At 38.0% G+C, this 20,928-nt stretch overlaps 2 protein-coding genes, 1 non-coding gene and 1 pseudogene across 3 annotated transcripts; all 4 read right to left on the reverse strand.

Moving 5' to 3' along the window:
* Positions 1-1,272: 1,272 nt before the first annotated feature.
* Positions 1,273-7,818, reverse strand: LOC125470414 (serine/threonine-protein kinase GRIK2-like). Its single transcript, XM_048569387.1, has 13 exons — positions 7,662-7,818; positions 6,999-7,207; positions 6,242-6,626; positions 6,090-6,164; positions 5,956-6,000; positions 5,636-5,710; positions 5,226-5,313; positions 4,038-4,162; positions 3,218-3,313; positions 2,622-2,688; positions 2,061-2,176; positions 1,869-1,947; positions 1,273-1,720 (listed from the first exon to the last, which is right to left on the reverse strand). The coding sequence occupies exons 3-13, from the start codon at positions 6,560-6,562 to the stop codon at positions 1,560-1,562; spliced, it is 1,248 nt and encodes a 415-aa protein (XP_048425344.1). The 5' UTR covers positions 6,563-6,626; positions 6,999-7,207; positions 7,662-7,818; the 3' UTR covers positions 1,273-1,559.
* Positions 7,819-12,035: 4,217 nt separating this feature from the next.
* Positions 12,036-14,299, reverse strand: LOC125470349 (annotated as a pseudogene).
* On the reverse strand, positions 13,177-13,249 carry TRNAK-CUU. Its single transcript has one exon. It is a non-coding gene; the product is annotated as a tRNA-Lys (tRNA).
* LOC125470411 lies at positions 13,907-18,094 on the reverse strand. Its single transcript, XM_048569379.1, has 7 exons — positions 17,866-18,094; positions 17,365-17,420; positions 16,379-17,268; positions 15,981-16,176; positions 15,696-15,878; positions 14,686-15,062; positions 13,907-14,439 (listed from the first exon to the last, which is right to left on the reverse strand). The coding sequence occupies exons 1-7, from the start codon at positions 18,042-18,044 to the stop codon at positions 14,299-14,301; spliced, it is 2,022 nt and encodes a 673-aa protein (XP_048425336.1). The 5' UTR covers positions 18,045-18,094; the 3' UTR covers positions 13,907-14,298.
* Between the last annotated feature and the right edge of the window lie 2,834 nt (positions 18,095-20,928).

Raw genomic sequence — 20,928 nt, forward strand, 5'->3', positions numbered from 1 at the left:
GGAAAAATCTTGCAAGGGTTTATAAGATAATTGACTTACTCCCCATTTGTCAATTAATTTTACAGTGGAACGTCAACTTTCTTTAGAAAATATCAAACCCACATTAAAGAAAATAGGGACATTCCATGTACTTATAAATCGTTGAGTTACTCTCTGTATTACTACCTAATTATGATGAAACCTCAACTTCTCAACTTTGTGAGATGGGAAAGAAAGTCTTGTTTACAATTGACGGGTCATTCGTTCTATCAATTGAGCGATGTGTTATCTTTGTCGCCCTGCAAAGGTAGTTTACGAGTTATTCATCATGGCACCGATCTTCCTATCCATATGGGTTGTGGCGTTTAGGCAACCAGATTTTTTCAGCCGGTGGCATGAGAGCAAAATACGACCCAGTAAAGGGCCAAATGAGAGATCATCCGTGTAAAGATGTCAGGTATATTGATATGCGTAGGTTCGACGCTCAAATGGAGCTAACTTTAATACAAGGGAAAACCCAACCACTGTTGTGCCAATGCGGCGACAACCCTTTTGCTCTTGCATGTTGTCCCATCCCAAGAGATGAGAATCCGGTCTCTCCGCATTTTCTTTATGAGAATTTTAGATATTCTCACATCTTATCCGTTTATTGTATATTGTGTGATCAGTTTTCTTTAGGTATTGTTTATATTTAATTTAAATAAAAAATTCATAATGATTTCTTTTAAATAAAAATTCAAAATGATTTTTGGTTGCACGATCTAAATGCCATTGCATGAGCCATGCTAGCATCCGTTGAGATTTCAACTTTGAAGTCCCATCCAATCCATGCATATCTCACAATCTTGGTAACTACTCAGATTGTATACCACCATTTTGGTAGGATAATATTGTAATCTTCTTCAAAAAAAAATAGGTGTTAAGGACATGCTAGCACGTCGAGTTTGGACCTAAATTCAAGTCATCGCTACCGAAATCAAACCGCACTGGCAGAACTCAGCTGATGGACTTGATCGGTTCTTAACCAATGTGGTTTGGATTTTTGACAAAACCATGTGGTTGGATTGCTGTTTGCCCCAAAGTTAAGCTTTTGATTGTCAAAAAGCACTTTCAGCTCTTCGAGAAGCAGTTTCAAATGCTTGATTCTCTCAACTTCGAATACTTTGAATTATGAAAGCATTTCCAACTACCATGGACGCTTTCGACAAGCCAGCCCTTTTACGACAAGCCAGTGGCACCTTTATTCTATCTATGGACGCTTTCGACAAGACAGCCCTTTTACGTGGTTCGCAATAAAGGAAACTGATGCATCAATTCTATGAAAACTGCTATCAACAAAAGCGCTTTTGAACAAAAGTATTTCCTACAAATGCATTCAATAACGGTTGACCTGTGTGATACCAACCGAGCCTAACAAATAACACGACACCAGAAAAAAAAGCAAACCCAGAGAAGAAACACAACAGAGAAAAAGGTTCTCGCCAAAATCATGACAAGTCCGAAAGCCAGAGTAACCAGAACGATGTTTGCAACTCGAAAACCAAAATTGGAAAGCCAAAAACAAATCCAACCTAGACACTCTAGTCAGTATGGGTTATGCTAGAGTCATCTTTCGTCCCATTAGATTCCTCTCGCAAACTCTTACCCTTGCACCAACATGAAAACTGAGGTATCGGCCCATCATCTCCAATAACCCAAGTATGCTCTGCGACTGCCTCCAGTGTCAACCTCATGTTTGGGTCTGCATAATAGAATATCAAGCCATAATCATGAGACATACAACAGCGGGGCGGGGGCGGGTAACAAAAAAGATGGGGAAGAATAAAGATGACAGAGTTGCAGAAAAGCTGAAGCACCAGCCATAAATCAAAATATTGCATGTCACCAACCTTTGCAAAGAAGACCTTCAAGTAAATCCTTTAAAAGTGGGTTCATATCATCTGGAAGTACTAAAGGGTTATTAACAATCTGCAAGGAGAAAATTCCTATCAGATAAGTAATAGGGAAATACTGTAAACACCGGGCTTAAAGTTTATGACATAATTAGTGGTTTTGCACAGGAATACTGGTGTTTGTCATACCTTGTCATATGTATCCTGAAGTGTGTCTCCAAGGAATGGGTATTGTCCCAATACCATACAGTACAAAGTAACCCCCACGGCCCATGTGTCAGCAGCTCTACCGCGATAGGTTAGCCCTGTTGATCACAATAAAATAACTGTACGGTAATCATCTCCCTGAGTTACTAAACCATAAGATTTTCTATCATCCTTCTATGAACTTTAGCAGTTACAAAACCATAAAATTTTCAATCTTCCTGAGTTATTAGATTCGAGATGCTGGAAAAATTCATAGCCAACTGACTTAAGTATAGTTGGAAAATCAATTACAGCATATGCAATTATGCATAAGCAACATTTTATAATTATTTAGCCTTCTAAAACCACAAATACACACACACACACACATATATATACAATATGCTCGTTTTTTTTAATTGCCCGCACACTCATGCCAGATAGATTGAATCCAGAAACTTTTCAAGGAGGATGTGCCCTTGGGCAGGCCACTGGAAGAACTACTAGCACATTTTTATATCGTGCGAAGCAAATTTGACCTATCTTATAGCAAGAAAATCTAACCTAAACAACATTCGGGTGCAGTAAAAACAGGAGTCCCCGGTGATCGCCGCAGCTCGTCATGGTCACCCTGCAGGTGAAACCAATACAACACCTCAATTGTTGTGAACTATTATTATGCCAAACAACATGGCTTAAACAAAAGTAAAAAAGAACAAAACAGATATAAAATCAGAAAAACAATCTATTGCTCTAACCCTGTGTTGCGCTAAATTCATAAGAATGTACTAAAAACTTAGATACGGCTTCAGAATGACTATACATTTGAGATAACTTTCAAATAACTCCTTCATAGGTGTCATTATGAAAGTCTTTTTTTTAGTACAGTCCTAGTGTTTTAGTAGTAGTTTTGTAGTGTTTGAATAGTTCATTGGTAGTCTTCTTATAGTGCAATTTTACCAATTCACTCTAGAGTTCCTTCGCACCATGAAAGTCCCCCCCACCCAAACATAGGTTAAGGTTGTACATCCACCACAACAATAACATCAAGTCAATGGCCATAATACAACAAGATCGTTCTTATGGTCTCCTTCAGCAAAATTGCAGAAAAGAAAAATCCTAGAGTGTCTAAACTTTATAACATTCAGCAGTTCCATTACCTCAAAAACCTGGCTGACACTAAAATCCCCAATCTTCACCATACCATCGCGACTAACCAACAGATTATCAGGTTTGATATCACCATGCACTATATTCTGTTGTCAAAGGAACCACAAGAAAATCACAACAGTAATAATAGAAAATCAATCAATGTACGCTAAGGTGAAGATATAACACATATATGGGGAAAAAGCTACAGTGCTGTATGGGTAGTCCCTTTTTTTTCTGGGATAACCTAAATAGTTGTCATGCATTTGCACAAATGGGACATCATTCTTAGTTATGTGCGCATTTCAAAATAATCATTAAACAGTTTTAACAATCAAATAGAAAAATGCACGAAAACTATCAGAAAGCGACAGCCCCAAACAAGATATACAAAGAACAAGTGCCTTAATGTAAAGAGTAAAAGGCAATGTTCTGTGACCCAGAGAACTCAATTAACATCCCCATTTATAGTATGTGTGTGCGTGTGCGTGTGTGAAAATGAGCTGTAATGTCCTTTCTATGTGGCTTCAGCTGTTTCCATCATCAATGCAAGCTAGTAAGCACACATACACTTGCAATATAAAGAATTTTGTGCTAGCTCTATTAAGATGGTTTTATCTCTTAAAAAAGATGGTTCCATTATTAAGAATTAAATAAAATCCAATACCCTGTGTTAGCCACCACAAATATATATGGCCAAACTGATACAAGGATTAAACTGATTTCTGTTACAAAATGTATCCCTGTCAAAAGCAGACAATAGATAACTAGAGAGAGGGGGAGAAGGGTTCAGCCAAGAATATATACAAAACCGAAGTTTAAGGATCATACATGAGCGTGGAGGTACATTAGCCCCGAAACTATGTCCCGCAAGTACTTCCTTGCAGTATGTTCTCCTATTCCACCTGGTGGACCAGAGCCATCACAAACCCATTTGCCTTCAACATATTCAAGAACTGAAACAAAAGAAGGAAAAGTAGCAGTCAAGCACGAGCTAAACAAATGGTATGGGTAAATATTCAACACTTCAGCATAATTACTTTTTTAATTATTCTATAGCCCCCTCACCATTTTTTCTACAGAACGTATGATTACTTTTCCTTTTCAGTTATGCCCATCATCTACCGGGAGGACCATTGTCATTGTCAAACAATTAAAAATAGGATAAGTACCGAGAACACCATTGTCATTGTCTAACAATGAAAAACACTAACCAATCCTTTTCAGTTTTATTTTATTTTGTCATAAAAGTTGTGCTTTTTGAAAATAAACTTGTGGAGATCTATAAAACAAGACCCATGATAAGTATTAAATTACATATGAGAACATACGATGATAATGCATTGTACTATATTTATGAAAAGTAATCCCAATGTGAAAAAGTGAACTATGTTGCAATAGGATAATCTCACAAACACAAGATATTTACTTTTTCTTTCCGGATAGTTTTTACTTAGTATGTGTCTTATTCTATGCATCTCCACAAAATTGTCCAAAAATCCCAACTTTATATAAATATTGATACTTTAAATTTGATAATATTGGTGAGAAAAAACTAAAACATGACAGTGGTGCCCTTCAATTTTGGCAAGATCATATTTTTGTTGATCTTTTACTTTTTCTTTCCGGATAATTTTTACTTAGGATGTGTCTTATTCTATACATTTCCCCAAAATTGTCCAAAAATCCCAACTTTATATAAATATTGATACTTCAAAGTTCGAGAAAATAATGATAATGTTGGTGAGAGATACTAAAATGTGACCGTGGTGCCCTTCAATTTTGGCAAGATCATATTTTTGTTTATCTTTTTGTACTTATATGGTGAGTTTCCATAGGAACTCAAACATATATAAACTAAAAACCATTAGGGTTTCCAAAATAATCTTGCAAGAGACCAGATTCTGAAATCATTTTTCCTTTTGAGATAGCAGCATACACCCTTGCATGATCAAGCAAATAAGTTTAAAAGTGACTGGAGAGAGAGAGAGAGAGAGAGAGAGAGTAGGCAATAAGTACCCATGTAGAAATGATCTATTTCTGGGTCGTCAATCACCTCAACGAGATTAACTATGTTAGGATGGTGCAACATTTTCATAATAAGAACCTGTATGGTAAAGGAAAACAATACTAGTGAGCATTCATCAATAGATTGAATCTGACTTGCCTACCACAAAGTACGACACACACTAGACTCTAGTAGAGTGGCATATGCAGCATGGTTGGGAACTACTACAACAACAAAAATATACATTGTACACCCACAGACCCAATAGATGCACATGAATAAACTGATATGACACTGAACAAGAAGAAACAAAAGCAACTGGCAAGAGATAATACCATCATAATCTACAAGACAACTGTTCAACAGTTCCCCCCCCCCCCCCCCCAAAATGAACTCACACAAAAAGACAGAAAATGCATACCTCACGAAGAACATCCGTCATAGCTGTCTCTGAAGGTGCAACTCGGAGCTTTAATAAATGAGATTTATGGAAAGCCTGTAAAAATTCAACTCACTTTTAAATTCTATAATAAATCTCTACCTTAAACATACCAAGAAAATACTAAATATTACCTTACCTTTTATCTAAATATATTAGTTTTACAAAGTTATCATCAATCCAAAGTGTTTTCATCTACTACACAGCAATTCCCTCGGAGCAGGAAAAACACTTCTCATAACTATAGTTATCTCTGTCATCCAAAATACTGAAGCCAGTAATTTAATACGAAGAAAAACTACCTTAATTGCATAATGCTGTCCATCTACAAGACTTCGATACAGAACCTGTTGCACACATCAATACAAAAAGAGTAAAGAAACATTTCCAGTAAGCAGTAACGGGAAAAAAAATACCCTATCAGTGACAAAATTACCACTTTCCCATAGCTTCCAGCACCAATCTTACACTCACGAACATAATCATTGACCATCTTATTCCCATTTTCATCCTGAAATTTCATGCAAAAATGTATGAGAACTGAATTCAAGTAAAACTATGTTACCTTACCCCAAACAAAATATTTACCTCAGTGCGAACGACTTTTCGGGTTTCCTTCACAGGGCATGGCCTACAAATCATTCCATTCAGTTCTCTGATGTGTAGAATCTCCTCAGAACGATTAACGCAGCTTTGTGGCTCGCTTTCATCAGCGTGAGTAGTTCTTGTAACCTCACCATTGTATGAACCATCATCATCATCTTCTATATCATCATCCAACAACCGCTCCTGGGAACAGTGATTATTAAATCCATAATTAGGCTTTGGTTTCCGCTTGGGCATTCTGATGAAGCCAAAGCAATTGCAGCAACCCATCATTCTTGCAAGAGAGGAACTCTTAAGGAACATGAGAAACTCAATATTTGTAGTTGTTACTATAGCTCCCACCAAAAAACGAGACGTTTCCAGAAACCTGCACAAGATCACATCAAATAATTTCACAAATCATAAATTTCCCTACTGCATGTATATGTAACGCATGCGCACACACATACACATATATATGTGAAGTAACTTTAACATATTAGCCTTCACAAAATGCAAATAAACCGAAACAGAAATTCAGAAAGAAAGGTTCGTTTGATCATGAAGTAGTTTCTGCATAGCCATATCAAGTAGCAGCAAAAGCAAACCATTCTGTTAGAATTTCTTGTTCATTTTACTTTTCAGATAAGTACATTCCGAAGTATTCTTCATGTTAAGCTAAATACTAATTCTGAAGCAGCAAAAATCCACATTACTGATCACAATTTTTCTATCTGGGTTTGTGGCAGTGAATCCAAACCTGAGTTAACAAAGGGAGAGGAGAGGGCGTCAAAAGCCCGATTGAGCTCTGCTATTCAAGTGGATGCCATTCTGCCAAATGAAAGAAAAAGCTCGTGATATTGAAGCCATCACGATTCAAACCCGGCATGGCGATGACTCCAGTTTATATATACTCCAATGCAGGCTGTTACCCACACCTTCCCCAACCAACCATACGTTGATCCTGTCCTGAATTACGTACACAAACACACAGAATTTCAATAATTTAACATCAAATTATTAAAGATTTAACAACAAACACAAAACAAAAAATTAACGAATACAGCACACCCCATTAAACAAATACAGCAGAAAGTTACAGAAGGACATGTTTGCGTGGAACTCTCAGACCACAATCATCACATCAAGCACCTACGACAACGATATAGTTTAAAATAAACAAATAAAAAACCCCAATTCCACCATTTATTTTTCAAACGAAAATATGGGTGTGATTGACGGAAAATCCAAAATTTCAAAATCCCAATATTTTCCACTCCATCACAAATCAACCCAATTTGAAAAGAAAAAACAAATTTCAAACCCTCCACATCTAAAAAAAGAAGCAAAATTTGGGATTAAACACCTAATTTGGAATCAAGGAGGATGCCATCGGAATATTCGTAGTGAAATGGGCAATTACCTGAAGGAGAGGCGTCCGGAACGAAAGCCCTAGAAATGATGCAATCGCGAGAACTGAATTCTTCCCAGGGCAAGCGGTGGGGGTTGCGAGGAGGGATTTGAAAAGAAAAAAATCCTTGAGGGCAAGGATGCAAATTGTGGAAATTTTATTTGTGGAATGTGGTTATATAGGAGGGGCAGAGGTGCTGAGGTGGGCAAAGAAAAGTGCTTTTGCGGTTGAAGCGCTTCCGAAGAAGCAGTGTTGGGGGCCCCCGCGAGGAGGGTTTTTTTTTGGGGGGAAGGGGGGCGCGCGCGCTGTTAAAGGATTCTCTGCTCTCTTTTTTCTTCCTCTTTCTTTTCTTCCTATTTGAACAGTTAGGATTAAGACATGTTAACATTTTATATTAATTTTTTATAGTAAAAGAAAAACAAAATAAGAGAATGTGAGAGGAGGGGATGAAAAAAGGGGAGAAAAGAATTCTAGTCCGGTGTAAAAATGGTTGCTTGGCTTGTCGTTCAATGGGGAAAATATGATAATTGGAAAATATGGAGGAATGATAGATGGGTAGGTGTGTGACCGTTCGATTTCATTTTCTTCAGGTTTTGAGTAAATGTGTGTTTTTTTGTAGTACATCGATATTTTTATATTAAGGAGATAGGTTGTTTGGCTAAGTCACACAATGGACAACCTAATTTGGTATCAAATTCGGCATCCATGAGATTTGAACTTAAGACCTCTCACTTCCAAGTGAAAAGGAATACAATCAGACCGTAGTACTGAATGGCAAATGTGTTTACCCTCAACAAAACATCTCAATCTAATAATGCATTTTTATATGAAGAAAAGAATTAACATGTAACAATGCATCGTTGGACCGAACGTCACATAACAGTGAACTCATTTGATGTCCTGTGTGACCGTTTGATGTTATTCTCTTGAGGTTCTGTGTAAATATGTTTACCGTCAATATAGCATCTCAATTTAATAATGCATTTTCATATGAAAAAAAAGGGTAAAGTACAAAAAACTACCTCAATTATTGGTGTCACGACATTTTCATACCTTATCTTTTAAAATTGACAATGGCATACCTCATCTTTAGAATTTGTGTCAATGTTATACCTTCCGTTAGTTTGGCCGTTTATTTCTCAGTTAAATGCTGACGTCCTCCCTCCCCACCCCCCCCCCCCCGACGGCCCCCCCAAAACACATAAACGGCAAGCTAACAGAAGGTATAACATTGACACAAATTCTAAAGATGAGGTATGACATTGTCAATTTTAAAAGATAAGGTATGAAAGTGTCGTAACACTACTAGTTGAGATAGTTTTTTGTACTTTACCCAAAAAAAAATTATCATATAACAATACGTCGACGGAACGAAATATCACATAACAGTGAACCTGTTTATTGTTTAAATCTTTCTCTTTTAGGTCTTTGAGTTTTGGAAACCATTTATTTTCCCTTCACAACACCGATATTTAGCCAAAAAAGAAGAAACACACATTGATGGAGTAAACCTTTTTGGGAAAAAGTTTAAAGTAGGCCACAATTTTATTCTATCCTACAACTCATTTGATGTGGATTGTGAAAGAACCCACAATTTTATTCTATCCTGCAACTCATTTGATGTGGATTGTGAAGGAACCCACAATTGGAATGTCTGTAGCACTCAAATCAATCGATCGTTCTCAATATAAAGAATGTCAAACTTATTTCACGTCCAGATAGATCCTAAAATCTTGAATACATTAAATAATAATATATAAAATATACTTGGTGCATTCATATATCACGTAAATAATTTGATTCTTTCCGCCATCCATTTGATGTGGATTATGTGTGCAAACGAATATTGATCGATCTCAATTTAAAGAATGTCAAACTTATGTCACGTCCGGATAGATCCTAAAAATGTTAATACATTAAATAAAATATATAAAATACATGTAGTGCGTTCATATTTCACATAAATAATATAAATTTGTTAGTATTCATGAGTAATATGTTCAACACTCAAAATTATGACAAGCGAGCACATTACGCATTATGTATTTATATAAGAAAAGTTGGAGTTTCACAAAAACAATGTCAAAATTATTGTTACACAATTTGCACTCCATCCTTCCACTTTACTACCCCGAATTCCATGATACATGGTAGTGTATTATGAGAGCACTGAGCAATTCCCGTGCAAAAATCTCGTTAATAGCGAGTTTGAAACTAATTTATTCTCTTTTCTATAAAGTTTGCAAATTAAGGGAGTGGGAATGAGCTACAAGATTGTTAAATAAATGGTGAGTAAAGGTATCTTTCCAAATGTGTGCACCTTCAATGTTTTGGTTGATACACTTTGCAAACAGGGGACAGGTCGGGAAAGCAAAGAGTGTTCAAAAATATTGATTCAAAGAGATATCGAACCTAATACAATTACGTACAATTTTCTTATTGATGGTTATTGCTTGCGAGGAGAGATGAACAAGGCAAACAAGGTTTTAGAACTAATGCTTTGTAATGGTTGCATGGTTGATGCTTATAGTTATAATATATTGATAAATGGCTATTATAAGCATAAAGGATGGATGAGGCCAGGAAGCGTTTTCTGAAGATGTCTCATAAGGGAGTGGTTCCAGATGCAGTTACTTATAGCACTTTTATGGATGGGTTTAGTGGGACAGGGAGAACACAAGATGTACAAAACTTGTTCTTTCAAATGCAAGGTTGTGGCCTACTTCCAGATGTTCATATTTATAATATTTTATGGATAAATTACACAAAACTACCTTAATTATGGGTCAAACCATAATTTCATACCTCATGTTTTAAACATTGTAATGTCAAACCTCAACTTATGAATCCGTTGCAATGTCAAACCTTTACTAAATTTTCTGTCAAACTGTTAAATGATGACGTGGCAGGAGCAGGACCCACTCATTTGTTAACTAGAATGAAAAATAAATTATTATATTTAATATTTAATAATTAAAATTAATTGAAAAAAAAAAATCTCTCTTTCTATCTTCTCCCTAGATTTCCGATCATCTACTCCCCTCGCACCTCCTCCCCTGCAAAATAAAAATTCCAAATCCACATCCAAAGACGACTCACCCGGCTCGAGTACTAGTTCTAGCAATAGCAGTAGATTCAGTAGGCAGAGTTGCAAGCTCGACTAGCACGACTACTAAAAAGTCATATGCGTCATCAGGGGCGGCGAAGTCGGCAACTTCATTGTCTCTCATTTTGGCATCGTCGATGGGATTGAATAGGATAAAGACGAGATCGGGACCGTTGCCACAGGAGAGCCTTTTTGGGTCTAGGGGCGACAAAGGATCAACGTTGAGCTCGAGTAATTTTTCGAGGCTAGGCGTCAGCGATCAGAGTTTAGGGTCGAGAAGTGGGGTGAAAAAGAAGGAGGCTGTGAGTTAGAGTAGGATTGGGGTTGGGATGAGATGGTATAGAGAGGAGGGAGTGATAGAGGAGGAGGGAATAAGGGGAAGAGACGATCGGCAATCTAGGGAGGAGAGAGAGAGAGAGAGAGATTTTTTAATTAATCTTAATTATTTTAAATGAAAATTTAATAATTTAATAATAATTAATTAACTGTTTCAATTAATTTAGTTAATTAATTTTTTATTCCAGTTGGCAAAGGAGTGGGCCCCACTCCTGCCACGTCATATTTAACAGCCACATTGACATAAAATTTAACGAAGGTCAAACATCGCAACGAATTCATAAGTTGAGGTATGAGATTGTGGTTCGACCCATAATTCAGGTAGTTTTGTGTAATTTTATCAATTTTATTAGACAGCCCTTGTAAAAGGGTAGTGCTATTCACACACTCCTTTTTTTTACCTCCCACACACCCTTTTTTATCTCTCACACACTCTTGTTAATTTATCCATTGATTTTCTTCAATTCATTCAATCCTACGGTTGAAAAGTGAGAGAAGTATGTAAAAGGTAAAAATGAGTGTGTGAATAGCACCACCCTTGTAAAAACCAACAAATCTCTATGACAATGGATTTGTTAAGAGAAATGGAGAGAAAGAAATTGGATCTAGATAGTATTCTTGTAGAAGGTTTGTGCAAGCTGAAAAAGTTGGATATGCATGGGATCTCTTTCGCAGTTCATCATCAAAAGGAATTCAACCTGATGTAAAGACATATACTATAATGATTAGTGGATTTTGTAACGGGGAGCTAATAAGTGAAGCAGAAAACTTGCTTAGACAAATGGAAGAGAAAGGTTGTTCTCCAAATGGTTGCATGTACAACACAATTATCCGACGGTTATTGAACAACGAGACATCTAAGGGCGGTGAGACTTATTTAACAAATGGCGTAAAAGGGTTTTTATGCAGATGCATCAGTTTACCTTCTAACACCAGCAAAGATGTTAAAAGGCACAAGCACCACAGACTGACCTCCAAATCGCAACATTAACAATATTGCAGGAATCTTCAAAGCCATTTTTTTTCTGCTGCTTCTAATCTCCGTGCCCTCCCTAGCATGTCTATTAAACAACCGTAGTGCTTGATATCCAGTGCCATTTCATACTCATTGATCATCTTCCAAAAGAATTTCAGCCCCTTATCCATTAATTAATCCTCCATGGCTGCAAGCATTGAAAATACTCAAAAATGTCACTCGATTAGGTTTGAGAACAACCTTCTCCACACTTGCAAAATTCTCGACAGCTTCTTTCTCCATTCGGTGCGTTGCAAAACCATAGATTATGGACATCCATGACACCAGAATTCTTCCTTTAGGCAGGTATCTCCTAAAAAAATCTCAATGCACACTCTTTGCAGCCATATTTTGTATAGTAGTCCAAAAGGAAATTCGCGACAATTATGTCAAACGCATTAAACCCTCTGTTCTCACCATAAGCATTAAGTGATTGACAAATCTTAAGAGCCCGAATAACCGAAACAGCCGGAAATATGGCCAGAAGTGTAATTCCAGTGGGTACAATAAGATCTTCAACAAAGTTTCTCCTAAATAAAGCCACAGCTTCCCAGCACTGATTCATACGCTAGTATGCATCAATAATGGCAGTCCAGGATACAACAGACAGTAGGCTCCGACATTTGATCAAACAGAGACCGAACCAATTCAAGTTCACCTCATTTGAATAAACAGAATTCCTCTGCACATTGAGAGCAAGCACCAAAGAGCCATAAGAAGCATAGATATTAATCAGGGCAGTTTCGACATAGACATGGAAATGAAAATCCAGTTTGTGAGTGAGGGCTTGGATGTGGGAAAGTTTACGTTGTTTAAGTAAAAATGATACTGCCAGAGGTGTTTGTAGAAGGCAAGCTTAGTGAGGGAAGTCGCCAGAGAAGTAGCAGCGGAAGACAGTGTTGAAGAGGAGAAGTTAAGCGGAGGTGAAATCATGACAGAAGAGTAAGTCGAAGGTGAGATGTGGGAGTGGATTTGCTGGGTGGCTGTGCCTTGGGTGTGAAGGCAATGAAGAAGAAGACGACAAAAAGTGCGTTTTATCTAAATAATAAAAAAATAAAAAATAAAAAGAACGCCCACCGTGGGGCTCGAACCCACGACCACAAGGTTAAGAGCCTTGCGCTCTACCAACTGAGCTAGACGGGCTGTTTAAGAAATGTTGGAACCAAACATATTAAAGCTATTTTAATTCGTGATTCCATTTTTTTTTTCCCTATTCCTTTTGGTTTGCAGATCAATTTTCTTTAGATTCCTTGTTCTCCTCTGCTCCAAAGACTTCAATCTGAGTCCTACGGTTTTTTTTCACTCCTTGCTAAAATGATAGACGTTCATTTCCGACCCTTGCAAAGCGAAAACCTTTATTGGCTTGTGGCCTTGCCAGAACGATACCTGAGGAGTTCTCCTCGTTGGATTTTGATGAAGCAAAGTTTAACTAGCACTAAGAGATTTGGATTCAATTTTAATTCACTAAGAGATGACCTAACACGCTAATGGACAATTGACGACATTCGTGGTAGGTCCCTATAACTTGATTGAAACCAAGGGAGGTGCAACAATTTACCTGTCTTAAATCATAACCACAGTGGAAGTACTGCTGCTAGATTTAACGTTTATTTTCCCGCATGTGATTTGTCTGTAAGCAGTCAAGACTCCTTAAGGTGAGGAGCCAAGTAATTTTCTTTCGGTGATATGATTATATAAGCAACACAATGCAAATAACTAGATCCAGAAAAATTTGACGCAGCTTATGTACAAGTCCTTCAATTTGCTTGAGTTCAAACACATTTTTATGAGAAAAAGAAATGGAAATAAGATATGACATTGTTCTAATACTTTAAATCCATACAAAATATATTGAATAGTTTTTTTCTTTTTCTTGTTGAACTAACCTATTCATTTTCTCAAATCCAATTCATTTCTTCTCATCTATCTCATCAAAACGGAATCCAACTTGTGACTATGGAGATGCCGAATCTCAGGTATCAAAGTCAATCATCTGCCGGCTGAAAGAATAATCTCCAAATAATCCAAGTCAATTGTCTGCAGAATCATCCAACATCAAAAAACGTTAAACAAGCTCCAAACAGTCCTCTCCAGCAGTTCAGCATTGAAACAAATGCCTTGAGTTGTTGATATGTTCACGAGTCCATTTGGTAATGCATAGAAGGCAATTGCAAGGAAATGTTTTGGGTCCATCAGTCTTCCATTTCTGAGTCCAGAACAGGGAGGATGCTTAGGGCTGAAGAACTAAGATGCATGCCCCGAACAATCCCCCCATACTCAACCTTAATCCTGTGGCATAGAAGCAATATGGAATCCCACAATGCTGTCATTCCCTGAAACAAAGATCGTATCTCTTCGTCAGTTCAAATGATAATCAAACAACTGCTGTTTCCAAATTCTTTGTATATTGATGGAACAAATTCAATAGCACTGGCACAATAAACAGACTGAATGACTAGTAAAACACCAGCAACTTAGAAGAACTCAATTTGGTATGAAAGTGGCATTGATCGTTACATTTATGCCTTCTCCCAACTGACGATGTTTAACTAAGTGAGCACATACTAGTAAGTACCTACCTGAAGAGAAAGTTGTGATTTCTTATCCCAATACAAGGCAAAAACTGGTGGACTTTGCCTTCCAACTGCGAGTACACAAGCTCCTGGGTGGACAGCAGAAGGGACACCAGATACAACGGCTATGTACTTCTCAGGAAACCTTTCTTTCGGAGGTAGGATTCCCAAGAATAAGGGATTTTTGCTCGAACGAGCACCAGCATAGGATGTAGGATCAACATGCAGCATCCATTTTGGATGCTCCAGGAAAGCACAGAACAGATACAAGAGCAAGTGAGAATCAGTTGGCAGTTCAAGAGTCCACTTCTTGTTCTTTTTATCGTATACCTCTCCACTTCCAAGATATTCATAATTCTTCAAGCATGTTCCTTCAGCAAGCTCTGTGAAACTCGCCCAGAAAAGACTGAGTTTATATTATAAAGGCAAATGATATCCATAAACTCTATATCTCAAATTAACATAATTAATTAGGAGACAAGAATAAGCCCTTGAAACTTTAGAAATACGAACAAGGCAGATTAGGCAATCTCAAGCCTGATTTCGTGGATAGTTCTGATAGAGGTCTGACCCGGGATTTTTGTTACTGCAAGACAGTGTTGACAGTAGTGTAGCCTGAGTATAGTTTACAATATCATGTAACTTAGGGTTTTTTGTGGGTCCATTTTGTAACAGTTGGGCATCTTTTAGTTGTGTTTGGCAAATTACAATCATGTGCTCAAGACTTGTTTTATTCAAGAATACTGATTACGGTTGTAACAATCTGGATACATATTCAGACTACTCCCATGAATGAAGACTGATTTGAGCATGCAACCATTTTAACTCTAGTGAACCCTAAGTGTGGTCTTTCTACCTCTCGGAGTGATCCAAAAGACCTACTGGTTTGAGGCTTGAAGCAGAACTTTCTTAAACAATCAAACCCTAATTGACAAACTCCCAATATTTCCCCCTAGCCATCCTACGCCGATGCCCACATAAAGGTGATGCACAATGAAAATCACTAATTTAAGTACCTCGAATCCTTTGTACTGTATATTCTGCTCGAATACTGCTCTGTGGTAGCAGACCCTTAATCAACTCTCCCTTCATTAATGCATGAAGCCTCTGGTGTTCAGTGATAGCATCCAGACACTCCTGCATAAGAGGGACCAATGCATTTTGTGGTGGGGTTTGTTGCAGACTGAATTGAGGCTTGGCTGCATATGATGAGAAGTATCACATTAAAACATTGTCACAACCATTCAAGAAAATTTTAAATGAAATGTGATCGTAATTGAAGAACAAGTTGAACAACTTACAGGTGGAAGCATCAATAGCCTGGACAAGACGAGCTCGCAATTGATGCAGAAGTCCATCTTCATCAAGAGTTAATGTTGGCTGCCATTCCTTAGTCCCATCCATTGAAGACACAGTAGCACTTCTAGTAGTTGGCAAATCGCTTCCAACTTGACTAACTGTGATCGGCATCCCAAGTTTGGCAGCTGTTTGGATTACCTATAAATTTACGAATTTTATATAGATTTAGTATCAGACAGAATATACATTATACAAAAACATCTATTCATCTTGTCATCAGATTTCAGCTTCTGCAGTTGAAACATTACACTTTCTTACCAACCACCAAACATTACACTTTCCTCGATATAAGACTAGGAAGGGAAAAAAAACGCAGGAGGTGGAAATGGTGAATATAAACCTGAATATGACTGGTTTCAATCTTGTTAAGCAGGGGATTAAGCAAAACCGAAGAAAACCACTGCCTGAGGTTGTCACGCCACTGCTCAATTTGAGGATATATTCCCAAACGCTCAAATGCATTAATTGATTCTTCCATGGACATAGGTGGAGGAAGCTCACCCTCTCCTTTCTTTGGGGGAGTGCTGAACTTCTGGGAACCTGGAGACATCCTGACAGGCCTCAATGGTGTACTCCTAGTAGTTCCAGATGTATTAGCTGAACTGGGACTGGTTACACCAAAGCCTCTAATGGTGGGTGGTGGAGTTGCCAGTTTCCCTGCTGATTCCGTGATTTTCTCATCCACGTCTGCCAAGAACTGTTCAAATTGTTCTTCTGACATTATCTCTCTTGTAGAGGCTCGCTTGCTTGACCAAGGGGTGGAGAGGACTGAATCCACTCCGGGTGAATTCTGGACAGAAGACAATGGTGAAACACCCCCTGACACAAGATACAAAGAAGATGAAGAACCAGGTGATTTAGAAGTGTTACTGATAGATCCCATCTTAGTTCCTCCACTGGTGTTTGACTTATCCATGCCAAGTCGGGACACACGACTTGAACTGGTGATAGGCTGATGAAGTGGAACAAGCACATCTGAAGGAGAAGACATGTGGGGTTTGGACTTGGGAGGTTTCTTCGAAGACTCAGATACGACTTGTTCAACCTTTGGCTTAATTCCCAAAAGTCCTAATTGGCGATTTGTAAGGGGTTTTTTATCGCCATTTCCTTTTGAGGGAGATTTAGTTGGCACGACAGCGGCATTTCTCAATGAGATGGCTCTGAAGAGTGCAAATAGAGTTCCCAAAAATACTAAGCCCACCACGGTATGTATTACTTTGACAAACAAATCTGAAAGCCAAAACAAGATGTTCAAAACGAGCTAGACCAATCAAAGCATCAAGTTCAAACCAATCAAAGGTATCTGGCTCGAATTTAACAACTTACAGGCTGCCTCTTGGGAAAGACTTTTGAGCTTCAAATTGTCAATAAATCCATTTTCCCTTCAACAATTTAAGGCAGTTTATTGCGTTAGCCAACACGTAATATAGAGCCGAAACCAATTTCAATGGCCCAACACATTCTTCTTATTCAAATTCTTTCTTTGATATATAACATAAACATAATACGAACAATGAAAGTCTTGAATTTCTTCTTGGTAGATAAATACAGACTCGAACAAGATATGCACATATAGTTTGCTCATTAGGTCTTAAAAATCCCAAAACCCAAAGAACAAATCTCAAGATTCAAAAATTGAAGTTTTTATTTTGTTCTTCTTCCTATTATTCAGTTTCTTAGATTCTATCCCCATTCTTTCTTCCTTTTATCAGCAATCCAACAGAGCAACGTTCCCAAACTAAAGACACAAAAGAAAAAAAACCAAAAAAAAAATCTTGGCTTAAACCCTCTTCAAACCCTAGTTTTTGAAATTCGGCAATTGGGTACCTGGAGAACATCGCAATGAAGGCCACGGCGGTAGCGGAGGAGAGAGAGAAGATGCAGAGGACTGCATGCTTGGAAGGGCGGAGGCTATTGGCGGTGAGGGCAGCGGAGAAGGATGGGTTCTGGTACACTGAGAACTTGGAGGGCTTCGGCGGAGGCGAGCCTTTGTCTCTGGAATCCATGGCTGGTGGGATGGAGTGTGAGTGGACTTCGAATGTGTTAGCAGCGCCCACTCAGCGACTGTCTGAATCTCTCGCCTTGTGACATTGGTGTGAGCTTCGTGCGTTTTGGGCGCTCTCGGTTTGGCTGCGGTTTGAAAAACAAAAATTTTCAAAAGCAAACAAAATAAGTGGGTGTACTAGTTGATTTATGAATACAAAAACTTTTTCGGGTTTAATTGATTTATAGAGATTTTATGTCTGCCCACAAAAAACCTACTCCAATTTATTATTTTTCCACCCACAAAAAATTCTAAAAAAAAAAAGAGAAAAATCTTACTCTTTTCTCACCCACTTTATCTCTAAAATATCCTTACTATGACAATGTAATTAGGTGACCCAACCCAATACAGCTCACCAGCACGACCTTCCGACCGTTCTAAAATTCCATAAGACCCCTAAGACTCTTTCCAACCACGGGCTAAAAGCCAAATTACCCCATTTAGTCCCCCCCCCCCCACCAAAAACACCACCCAACCTAAGCTAAAACATTGGGCTACAAGCCAAATGCCCCCTATACGCATCGACTCGGTGGAACTTGGGCCAGTCTCGACCCGCCCACACGCCAACGCACCACACGCGGTAGGTTTGAAATTGTTTCCTGACAGCGTGGGGTCCACTGTCAAGGCCCCTGTCGGCCACTTCCTTGAACCCAACGGCTCTTTTGCGCATCCAACGGTCCAGATTCATTTTTTTTAAATGTTATTTTAAAATACATTGAATCTAACGGCTGTGATTGAATATAATCAAATCTAACGGTAAAAAAAAAAATCTAACGGCCCAAATTTAAATCCAATGGCTAAATAATTAAAAAATATATATTTATTTGTTCAAACATCCACACAAAACTCAATTTTCTCCTACAATTCTTCCAATTTATCTTTCTACCATTTCTTTCCATTTCCAAATTGTTCAACATGGCAAGAGAGCATATTAGAGGTCGTAATTGGACCTGTGATGAAGATGTTGCTTTATGCTTGGCATGGGTTTCTATTAGCGAAGATGGTGCAGTTGGCACAAATCAAAATAAAAAAGTTTTGTGGGATAAAATCATTGCAAAGTTTCAACAAAACTGCAACGGCGGCGGGCGGGACGATGGTGGTGAGTCGTGGTTGGCATGGCTAGTGGAAGGAACGCCACAAAAATTGTGAGTTTTGTTCTTGATATTTTATTTATCATGTACATAATATTAGTTTGCAACTAATTATTTTTATGTATTTTTTGCATAGGGTGACAAGGCAATGGAAATTTACAAGACAAGAGTAACACCAAAAAATCAAGTTTTTAAGTTGTAACATGCTTGGGACGTCCTCAAGGATTGTCCGAGGTGAGGAACCGATGCGGACAAACAATGGGGAAGATTATTTCAATGTGAAGCCGCACAGACAAATGCCGGAGATGAAGGTGTCGATGAAATGACCCCATCTCCTTCTTTTGCAAGGCCCCTGGGAAGGGATAAGCAAAATGAAGCAAAGAGAAAAGGGAAGTCCCAAGATCCGATTAGTGGACACTTTGCTACCAGAATTGCAAAATTGAACGAAACTCATAGCGCTCACCAAGAAGAAACGGCCCAAATGCATTTACAAATGAAGGAAATCTCGAATAGGGAGCAAGATAGGTTTGAAATTAATTTCATGATAGAGGATCTCAACAAATACACTCCAGAGAGGAAGAAGTTCTTAAGTGGTAAGCAAAAGGAAATTTTGCGAAAGTCTGCCTCAAGGAGTATGTTTCAAGATGATGAATCCTCTGAACCCTGTATCCCAAGTCAATCACGAAGTCCATCACCAAGTGAAGATGGTAGATATGATTATTAAGTTTATGTAGTGTATGAATTATGTGCTTTATTAATTAAGTTTATTAATTGTCATTTGTATTAAGTTTATGTAGTTTATTAATTATGTGGTTTATGAATTATTGGTTGTATTAAGTTTATGTGGTTTATGAATTATCGTTTGTATTAAGTTTATGTGGTTTATGTACTTTATTAAATTTATATCTTATTAATTATTGTACTTATTATTCCACACTTTGATGTAGAATAGATGCCTTCAATAATTTAACCTCCATTCAATAATTTATCCAACGTAGTAGATAAAATACTTTGCACAAGAAGACACTTAAATTTATTACTAGAAAATAACAACATAGTACACTTAAAATTATTACATAAATGCTTAACCAACATCATCAACGTTCACCTTCTTAGCGCCATACATGCTCAACCAAATCCTTGCGGAGTGTGTCATGACATTGAGGAGCTTGAATTCTATTTAAACGTCTCATATACTCACTCAAGGTGACCCTATCCTATCGGGTCTCATATGTGGTTGGAGCGAGATATTCAACATCTCTTGCAATAACTCTCGCATGTGTTGGTTGGTTATCATCTACATCTTCGTCTAAATTTTCTTCAATTTTGATGTACTCATCGTCCACATCATGTTGTGCAAAATTATGCACGTCATCGTGATTGAATGGAGGTCTTCGGTCTACCATTGACAACATCATCGAACAGAGGAGAAGACTAAAGAACGTTGATATCATTGTTTGATCCAAAATCGTCGAAGAAAGCATGCCAAATGCATGTGTTGTAAGACGCCACAGCCTCGAGCACGATGGTTGACTTATTATAACGACCCTTGAATTGGCCAGCCCAAGCAGTAGGACAATTTTTCCACTCGCAATGCATACAATCGAGACTTTCTATCATGCCAGGAAAGCCTCATTTGTCTGCCTTGTGTAGAAGCCTCTTCAAGTCTTCACGATTTGGCTTACAGATGTATGTGGCTCCATATATGGCTTAAATTGCCTGACAGAAATGCTTTAGGTTCTCAAAGCAGTACTC

The sequence above is a fragment of a genome, unplaced genomic scaffold (genome assembly GCF_019419815.1).
Source record: "Pyrus x bretschneideri cultivar Hongxiangsu unplaced genomic scaffold, Pyrus_bretschneideri_v1 Contig5, whole genome shotgun sequence".
NCBI classification, from domain to species: domain Eukaryota; kingdom Viridiplantae; phylum Streptophyta; class Magnoliopsida; order Rosales; family Rosaceae; genus Pyrus; species Pyrus x bretschneideri.